At 39.9% G+C, this 10,648-nt stretch overlaps 1 protein-coding gene across 4 annotated transcripts in view; it reads left to right on the top strand.

Annotated features, from left to right (window-relative positions):
- Nucleotides 1-2,494: 2,494 nt before the first annotated feature.
- LOC133663668 (arf-GAP domain and FG repeat-containing protein 1-like) overlaps nucleotides 2,495-10,648 on the top strand; it is a 63,821-nt gene continuing 55,667 nt past the window's right edge. The window contains exons 1-2 of one of the 4 annotated variants that reach the window (XM_062068350.1): nucleotides 2,495-2,627; nucleotides 2,752-2,926. In XM_062068350.1, the coding sequence (XP_061924334.1) occupies nucleotides 2,760-2,926 (167 nt within the window). In that variant the 5' untranslated portion in view covers nucleotides 2,495-2,627; nucleotides 2,752-2,759. Of the gene's footprint in view, nucleotides 2,927-10,648 lie in introns of all 4 variants that reach the window. The other 3 variants (XM_062068352.1, XM_062068351.1, XM_062068349.1) reach the window with 3 other exon arrangements.

Below are 10,648 nucleotides of genomic sequence, written 5' to 3'. Positions count from 1 at the left end.
GTGCTTTTGTTGACCAGAGAGGAGATTCTGTAGAGAAATCTTGTTCGTTGGTTAACCTTTTTGATTACCTATGTTGCCATTTTATCACAGGAAAGGTTAGCCTCTAGAATGGAACCTAGGTAGGTGACCTCATCTTTCCTGGTGATAACAATGTCACCCACTTTTATGGTGAAGTCATTGACTTTCTTGAGGTTGATGTGGGACCCAAACAGGATGGATTCTGTTTTACCCAAGTGTATGGATAGCTTGTTGTCAGCGAGCCAGGTGCAAGTTCTACAGAGCTCAGCACTGAGGATTTTTTCCACCTGTGACTTGTCCTTGCCGGATACCAGCAAGTCAGAGTCATCCGCAAACAAAAACAATTCACAGTCGCATGCCGATGACATGTCGTTTATGTATATTAGGAACAGTAAAGGTCCCAATATACTGCCTTGGGGGACTCCACAGCTCACCGAGAGAGTGGGGGCGGGGGGGGGACGACGACACACGGTGCACAGTATGTGTACATACTGTATACACCATGTGCATTATTTTGATATGTCTAGATCAGTGCTTCTTGAACTTTTTTTTTTACCAAGTACCACCTCAGAAAGATCTTGCTCTCCCAAGTACCACCATAATGACCAACAATAAAATACAGTAGAGTAGTAGGCCTAAATATTCATTAAAAACAAGGCAGAGTTTTTATTTTAACGACTATATTAAATACTTTGGCCGTTGTAACATTACACACAGTTTAAACAGTAACACTGTGTTTGAATATCCATTCATTCATTTTCTACCGCTTGTCCCTTTTGGGGTCGCGGTGGGTGCTGGAGCCTATCTCAGCTGCATTCGGGCGGAAGGCGGGGTACATATTTAAGTGATTATTTGGCGTACGACGAGAAGGGGCCCGGTACGCGTACCACAGTTTGAGAATCACTGGTCTAGATATGTTTTATTTCATCGCTCAAATGTCATATGCATGTCCTTTGAAATACCATTATATAATCAGTTCTAATTACCCCAGCCCCACTGCTAATTGGGTTTAATTGCAAACTATATATATATATATATATATATATATATATATATATATATATATATATATATATATATATATATATATATATATATATATATATATATATATATTCTGAGCGCGATGATGTCACGTTATCGATGGGAAAATGCATTTTTAGACAATTTGCCTGAGAGGCTAGGAGACGCCGAGAGTAACAAGCGGTAGAAAATGGATTAAAAAGGACAGATTTAAAAAAATAGTAATAATAATAATATTAAATAGTTTAACTTGGGACTTCCTGCGGGCCGGATTTTGGGGACCCCTGTTGTAGACTATGAATTCAATAAAAAATATACATGATTAAACAATCTATCATGTCAAAATCTCCCCAAGCTTGTCCCAATCATTTGCGCCATTACGGAGTTTTTTTAAATTTTATTTTATTTATTTATTTTTAATTTGATAAACCTTTATTTATAAATTGCAACATTTACAAACAATTGAGAAATAATAATAATTACAAAAACAGTACAAAACAGCACCAGGGGGTTGTAAACTCAATAAAGTAACTAAAATAGAATGCATATATATATATATATATATATATATATATATATATATATATATATATATATATATATATATATATATATATATATATATATATATATATATATATATATATATAACAAAGTGCTAAAGCTAAGCCATAGGCTCACACAAGTTCAGTAAATAATTAAAAATTTGGAACACAGCATCATCGTTTTCACAGCTTTTTGGTTGTTAGAGGTAGAGAGTGTTTTAACGTAGAGTTCTAATTCTTTTTTAAAGGCACAAAAAAATTGCGCCATTAAGGTTCTTAAAATACATTTTCCGATTAGTGACGTCATCCAGCCCGCCAATCCTGTCCCATTTGTATGTGCCACATTTTTTTTGTCTTTACTATTATAATTACGTCATTAACATTTTATGGGGCTAGTCATGACTCATAAAATATTAATAACATGACAATTATAATAGTTGGACAAACAATGCCGATTGGGACAAGTTGGGGGAGATTTTGACAAGCTGATTAACAGTCTATATTACAGTTTACCCGCAAGATGACGCTGCTTATTTCGAAAGAGCGAAAAACAAAAGACTCAAACTCGTACATGTCACCTGTATTGTTTTTTAAAAAAAAAAAATAACCCCACTATAATGAAGTGACCATTCAAGAAGTAAATTCTCGAGTTAGACAACATTTAGACACGTTTGATATCACAGCGCGTACGGTAGCGAACGCGGAAGTAACGAGCAGGATACTTATCTTGCTCCGAGTACAGCCCTGTGCTGACGTCCTTGTGCTGCGTTCTAGCACCTCGGAAGATCTCTAAATGCCCGTGTCATTGTGTTTAGTTTACCGCGTACATATTACGTCACAATCATGGCACGGAGCAAAATGTGGTTGTATTAAGCAGAGGTAATATTGCTGCTACTTAATGGGGGACTGGTCAACCTTGTGAGTTGGATATCAAACGAAAAATGGAAAATTCCGCCTTGCCAGGATAACCTGAACGCACCATCGAACTCCTTGTTGGAGCAACCACCCGCCCTTCCCCTCCCCTCCTTGTCTGCTAAACGGGTCAGCAACCTCTAAACAAGCACACACCTTTTTATTTGTGTTCTCTTTTTTAAAAAATAACAAAAACGTCGCCTTAGCCTTTTTAAAAAAAAAATTGTTTCTAATCGAATCGCGTTCTGTGTAGACCTCATCATGGCGGCGAGTGCGAAGCGAAAGCAAGAGGAGAAACACCTGAAGATGCTGAGGGAAATGACGAGTTTGCCTGCCAACAGAAAGTGCTTTGACTGCGACCAGCGCGGTCCCACCTATGCCAACATGACGGTGGGCTCCTTCGTCTGCACCTCCTGCTCCGGCATCCTGTGAGTGACCTTAGCGTGGACACACACACTCACACACACACACTAATGCTACATATGGCACACACCAGCAGTTAGCTTGCTAGCACCGGCTAACGCTGTCTGCTAAAGCACGTACTGTATTATATGTGCCAGTGAGACTTTGAGCCTGTGAGTAACAGCATTGTTGACAATTCTACCATTTTTTTAAATTTTCTTCGCGTGGCAGTGGGTGACATTTACACAAGCCTGGTGGACAAACACGGCAGCTACTACCAGTTGCTTGTCGCCTTAGGACAGGGGTGTCAAACTCGTCATAGATCGGGGGCCACATGGTGAAAAATCTACTCCCAAGTGGGCCGGACTGCTAAAATCACGGCGCGATAACTTAAAAATAAAGACAACTTCAGATTATAATAATAATAATAATAATAGATTTTATTTGTAAAAAGCACTTTACATTGAGCAAACAACCTCAAAGTGCTACAGCGTATCAAAATAAAAAGAAAGCAAAAAATACAAACTAGAACAGCCAAATAGCTAAAACTAGTATGCATATATCTGAAAAAAGGCCTTTCCAAAAAGAAGGGTTTTTAAAGGCCTACTGAAATGAATTTTTTTTATTTAAACGGGAATAGCAGATCCATTTTATGTGTCGTACTTGATCATTATTGCCATATTTTTGCTGAAAGGATTGAGTAGAGAAAATCGACGATAAAGTTTGCAACTTTTGCTCGCTGATAAAAAAGCCTTGCCTGTACCGGAAGTAGCGTGACGTCACAGGAGCTAGTATTCCTCACAATTCCCCGTTGTTTACAATGGAGCGAGAGATTCGGAGCGACAAAGCGACGATTACCCCATTAATTTGAGCGAGGATGAAAGATTCGTAGATGAGGAACGTTACAGTGAATGACTAGAGAGGCAGTGATGGACGTATCTTTTTTCGCTCTGACCGTAACTTAGGTACAAGCTGGCTCATTGGATTCCACACTCTCTCCTTTTTCTATTGTGGATCACGGATTTGTATTTTAAACCACCTCTGATACTATATCCTCTTGAAAATGAGAGTCGAGCACGTGAAATGGACATTTAAAGTGACTTTTATCTCCACGACAATACATCGGTGACACATTTAGCTACTGAGCTAACGTGATAGCATCGTTCTCAAATGAAGATAGAAACAAAATAAATAAACCCCTGACTGGAAGGATAGACAGAAGATCAACAATACTATTAAACCATGTACATGTAACTACACGGTTAAAAATTCTCAGCCTGGTAAGGCTTAACAATGCTGTTGCTAACGACGCTAAGGCTAATTTAGCAACTTAGCAACCGGACCTCACAGAACTATGATAAAAACATTAGCGCTCCACCTACGCCAGCCAGCCCTCATCTTCCCATCAACAGCCGTGCTCACCTGCGTTCCAGCGATCGACGGCGCGACGAAGGACTTCATCCGTGGGTTTGGCGGCAAGCATCGGCTAGGCGTAGTAAGTAGTCCTTGTTGTGTTGCTGTAAGTATTGTACTTAGCCGCTAATACCCCGATCGATTCCACCTACAACGTTCTTCTTTGCAGCCTCCATTGTTCATTAAACAAATTGCAAAAGATTCACCAACACAGATGTCCAGAATACTGTGGAATTTTGTCGAAGAAAACAAGAGGTTTTTGTATCGGGTCGATGGGGTACAATCACTTCCGTGGATTTTGTGACGTCACGCGCATAAATCATATCCAAAGGAGTTTTTCAACCGGAAGTGTGGCAGGAATTTTAAAATTGCACTTTATAAGTTAACCCGGCCGTATTGGCATGTGTTTCAATGTTAAGATTTCATCATTGATATATAAAGAACAGACTGCGTGGTCGGTAGTAGTGGGTTTCAGTAGGCCTTTAAGCCTTTTTTAAAATCATCCACAGTCTGTGGTGCCCTCAGGTGGTCAGGGAGAGCGTTCCACAGACCAGGAGCGGCGGAGCAGAAAGCCCTGTCTCCCATTGTTCGTAGCTTTGTCCTCGGAGGTTAGCCTATCAGGAGCGAAGGTGTCGTGTGGAAGATTTGGGGGTGAGTAGTTCTTTGAGGTAGAGGGGGGCATTTCCATGGAGGCACTGGTGAGTTAGTAGGGAGACTTTGAATTCAATCCTGAGTGAAACAGGAAGCCAGTGAAGGGATTTGAGAGTTGGTGTGATATGGTCATATTTCCGCACTCTCATCAGGATCCTAGCAGCACTATTCTGTATGTATTGCAGCTTCTGGATATTTTTGCTGGGGATCCCGACAAGAAGTGCGTTGCAGTAGTCTAGATTAAGCGTTAACTTTGTCTCACTCCTTTTCAAATATGTAAAGAAAAAGTTAAAGTTATAGTACCAATGATTGTCACACACATACTAGGTGTGGCGAAATTTGACTCATTTGACCCATCACCCTTGATCATCCCCTGGGAGGTGAGGGGAGCAGTGAGCAGCAGCGTTGGCCGCGCCCGGGAGTCCTTTTTGGTGATTCAATTCCAACCCTTGATGCTGAGTGCCAAGCAGGGAGGTAATGGGTTCCATTTTTATAGTATTTGGTATGACTCGGCCGGGGTTTGAACTCACAACCTACCGATCTCAGGGCGGACACTCTAATCCAGTGGTTCTCAACCTGGGTTCGATCGAACCCTAGGGGTTCGGTGAGTCGGCCTCAGGGGTTCGGCGGAGGTCAAAACACACCTGACTCATCGTGTAAATACAAACTTCTCCTTATCAGCGTATTACGGATACGGCAACAGCTGACTGATTTGCAGGTGTGTAATTTGTTGTGAGTTTATGTACTGTGTTGGTTTTGTTATTTGAACAAGGTGATGTTCATGCACAGTTCATTTTATGCCCCAGTAAAAAAAAACCATGGTAACACTTTAGTATGGGGAACATATTCACCATTAATTACTTGCTTATTAACATGCAAATTAGTAACATTTTGGCTCTTAACTAGTCATTATTAAGTACTTATTAATGCCTTATTCGGCATGGCCTTATTATAACCCTAACCCTCTAACCCTGACCCTAACCCTAACCAAATAACTCTAAATTAAGTCTTTGTAACTTAGAATGTGTTCCCCATACTAAAGTGTTACCAAAAACATATACTGTAACTTTGTCTTGAATTTGAAAAAAAAACAAAAAACATTTTATTTTTCACTAAATAAGGGTTCGGTGAATGCGCATATGAAACTGGTGGGGTTCGGTACCTCCAACAAGGTTAAGAACCACTGCTCTAACCACTAGGCCACTGAGTAGGTAGAAAGTCCATTGCTCATTTTGTTTATTTTTTCTGTTTTTATACAGTGCTATAGCCTTAACAGCCATTATAACAAAATAAAAACAATGGCGAATACGCCAGTTTTCATTTTGTTATAATGGCTGTTATGTCATGATCCGTAGCCCGCATCATGTTTTGGTATTTCGGTTAGTTTTGGACTCCCTCAGTTCCTGTTTTGTGCACCCTTGAGTTTGTTTTAGTAACCATGGTTGCTTATTATTTTCACCTGCCTCTGATTGGTGTTCGGGATGCTCACCTGTTCCCCGAGCACTAATCAGAGGCATTATTTAAGCCTGCCTTTGCCGGTCAGTCGGCCTGGCTTCTTTGTTTGCTTCAAGCTTTTATTACGCGAGTATTGCCTGTCTCTAGTCCATGCTAAGTGTTAGCCCTAGTGTCGAGTGCGATCGGCACGTTGTCCCTTCGGCTTGTTTTCTGTTTTTTGTACCTCTTTTTTTTTTCAAGAATAAATCATGCTCCTACCTGCATGTCCTGTCCGGAGTGGCCCGTTTGTATCCCGGGGGAACGAACCTTGCAGTAAGCTACGAACCCCCTGCCGTAACAGAAAGAAGCCAGGCCGACTGACCGGCAAAAACAGGCTTAAATAATGCCTCTGATTAGTGCTCGAGGAACAGGTGAGTGTCCCGAACACCAATCAGAGGCAGGTGAAAATAATAGGCAACCATGGTAAGTAAAACGAACTCAAGGGTGCACAAAACAGGAACTGAGGGAGTCCAAAACTAACCGAAAATACCAAAACATGATCCGGGCTACGGATCATGACATGTTAAAGGCCTACTGAAATGAATTTTTTTTATTTAAACGGGAACAGCCGATCCATTCTATGTGTCATACTTGATCATTTCGCGATATTGCCATATTTTTACTGAAAGGATTTAGTAGAGAAAATCGACGATAAAGTTCGCAACTTTTGCTCGCTGATAAAAAAAGCCTTACCTGTACCGGAAGTAGCGAGACGTCACAGGAGCTAGTATTCCTCACAATTCCCCGTTGTTTACAATGGAGCGAGAGATTCGGAGCGACAAAGCGACGATTACCCCATTAATTTGAGCGAGGATGAAAGATTCGTAGATGAGGAACGTTACAGTGAATGACTAGAGAGGCAGTGATGGACGTATCTTTTTTCGCTCTGACTGTAACTTAGGTACAAGCTGGCTCATTGGATTCCACACTCTCTCCTTTTTCTATTGTGGATCACGGATTTGTATTTTAAACCACCTCGGATACTATATCCTCTTGAAAATGAGAGTCGAGCACGCAAAATGGACATTTAAAGTGACTTTTATCTCCACGACAATACATCGGTGACACACTTAGCTACTGAGCTAACGTGATAGCATCGTTCTCAAATGAAGATAGAAACAAAAAAAAACAACCCCTGACTGGAAGGATAGACAGAAGATCAACAATACTATTAAACTATGTACATGTAACTACACGGTTAAAAATTCTCAGCCTGGCAAGGCTTAACAATGCTGTTGCTAACGACGCTAAGGCTAATTTAGCAACTTAGCAACCGGACCTCACAGAACTATGATAAAAACATTAGCGCCCCACCTACGCCAGCCAGCCCTCATCTTCCCATCAACAGCCGTGCTCACCTGCGTTCCAGCGATCGACGGCGCGACGAAGGACTTCATCCGTGGGTTTGGCGGCAAGCATCGGCTAGGCGTAGTAAGTAGTCCTTGTTGTGTTGCTGTAAGTATTGTACTTAGCCGCTAATACACCGATCGATCCCACCTACAACTTTCTTCTTTGCAGCCTCCATTGTTCATTAAACAAATTGCAAAAGATTCACCAACACAGATGTCCAGAATACTGTGGAATTTTGTCGAAGAAAACAAGAGGTTTTTATATCGGGTCAGATGGGGTACAATCACTTCCGTGGATTTTGTGACGTCACACACATAAATCATATCCAAAGGAGTTTTTCAACCGGAAGTGTGACGGGAATTTTAAAATTGCACTTTATAAGTTAACCCGGCCGTATTGGCATGTGTTTCAATGTTAAGATTTCATCATTGATATATAAACTATCAGACTGCGTGGTCGCTAGTAGTGGGTTTCAGTAGGCCTTTAAGGCTATAGCACTATATTGGATCAGGCTTGCTCTTGTTTTTTTGCATATTTGAATCAAATCAAATCAAAATTGTTTTCTTTGTTTAAAGATAGAACAAGTGTATTATCAATTATGTCAATTATGTAATGTAAATAATGTATCTGATAATGTTTTATTATTGTTATAATTACACAAAGTGTGCAAGTTACATGTAATTCAATTAGTAAACACAGTGAACAGTGAATTGTCAAAAATTTATTTGTGGGTTTTAATAAATAAACTATCACAAAATCTCTCAAAAACAAACTATATCCTCTTCGGATAGGAGGGGACTGAAATAAAAACATACACATGGAAGTTAGCGGGACGTCTATAAAAAGAGTAAATGAACACAAGGTCTTGGGGGTTAAGATAGACGCGCTACTGACTTGGAAACCACATGTGAAAGCAGTACAGTCTAAATTGGCTAAGGGTGTCTCCATTTTGTGGAAAATGCAAAAATTACTAAATCAAAATGAACTTAGAACAATTTACTTAGCTCTTTTATTGCCGCATTTACAGTATTGCGCTGAAGTTTGGGGGCACACCTACAGGGACACTATTGAACCGCCATTTAAGCTCCAGAAAAAGGCAATTAGAATTATACATTATACCCCATAAAGAGCTCATACCAATAATCTGTTCATAATGAGTACTTTTCTTAAATTACATGACATAATCCAATACAGTAGCCTTCAAGTTAGGTTTATGGCCTCACAACGAAGGGCTCTACCTGCAATTATACAGAGTCTGTTTTCACTCAGAGATGGTCCACATGAACTCAGGGGGTGTCCTGAAATTCAAACATAATTTAGTAAATTCCACATTCAAGGCTCAAACGTTGTCTATAGCGGGGGTGAAACTGTGGGACAATGTGAGCGGAGAAATTAAACTGTCTTCTAGGCTAAGAGTGTTCAACCTTGCGGTAAAAAATGTGTTTTTGGGAAACTATCAAAAACATGACTAGTTGTTTGGACTATCTCAACTGTGGGACACAGGTGCAAAAGAACTCAATGTGGAATAAGGGACATAACACACCATACAAGGCTTCAGAAAACAAAAGATACCCAGGCAAGATGGAGCTAATCTCATGGTCACTCAATGCTATTATATCCATATTGGTGTATGTATACTGACTTGTCATTATCATCCATTCTCATATGTTATACTTGTTCTGAAATTGTCATGTATCCATCAAATCTGCTGTTGAAACTTGGACTATATAACCAACATATATAACCAACATATAAGTTGATTGTAAATTAGCGGCGGGACATGGATAAGCATTCTTGCTTTTTTCCCATATCCCTTTTCGGTGGGTACCGTTGCATGTCTGTCAAATTACAAAGAGTGATGAAGTGTTGCTATATATGTCTGTCTGCCGGAATGAATAAATAAATACATTCATAAATAAATTCAAACACCTGAACGTTGTTTGATGTTTTGTCAATGTGGAACTAGGGCTGGGCGATATGGCCTTCTATTAATATCTCGATATTTTTAGGCCATGTCATGATAAACGATATACATCTCGATATTTTGCCTTAGCCGTGAATGAACACTTGATGCATATAATCAGACCAGTATGATGATTCTATGTGTCTACATTAAAACATTCTTGTTCATACTGCATTAATATATGCTAATTCAAAAATTTCATTCAGAGACGGAAATCACAACTAAGTCAATTTACCAAAACTGCATTTATTAAACAGTTATTAAACAGTGGCACAAACATTCATGTCATTTCAAAACAGAAAGCGCAAGATTGTCAGAGACATATTAAAACAAGCTATAATTGCACATTTGTGCATGATGTCACTAAGATGACATATCAAAACAACACTAAATTAAAGTGCACTTATTGTACAGAACGCCACTACAATAGTTTAAAACAAAGTGCACTTTTGTGCATGATGTCACACAAGATATTTCAATAACTATCAAATAAAAATGAGCTGCATAATAGGAAATCAAATAGTGTATGTCCTTCACTATGTGGTAGGTTACTGCGGACGCTATCTCCTGTTTCTGACTATTTTTTTCATAGGGTGGTGATGTGGAAATAGTGTTGATGTGCAGGTTGCTTCGGCATTTTGTGGGTGTGGCACCGGCCGAGATGTTGACATGCGGAGTTTCAAGCACTCTTCATTCTTTAGCGGGTGACTTTTCAAATGATGCGACAAATTAGTAGTGATGCATACTTGACATATAACGGTTGTCTGTTCAACATCTTCCCGCTTGAAGCCAAACCATCGGCAGACGATGGACCCCGTGCTTGGGAATTAATTATTCTTCCTCCATTTGTTACCAGATTCGCACCTTCTTTCTCTCG

Source organism: Entelurus aequoreus, linkage group LG13 (assembly GCF_033978785.1).
Source record: "Entelurus aequoreus isolate RoL-2023_Sb linkage group LG13, RoL_Eaeq_v1.1, whole genome shotgun sequence".
NCBI lineage: Eukaryota > Metazoa > Chordata > Actinopteri > Syngnathiformes > Syngnathidae > Entelurus > Entelurus aequoreus.
The sequence above is the reverse complement of the archived record's forward strand: the minus strand, read 5'-3'. Positions and strand labels throughout refer to the sequence as shown.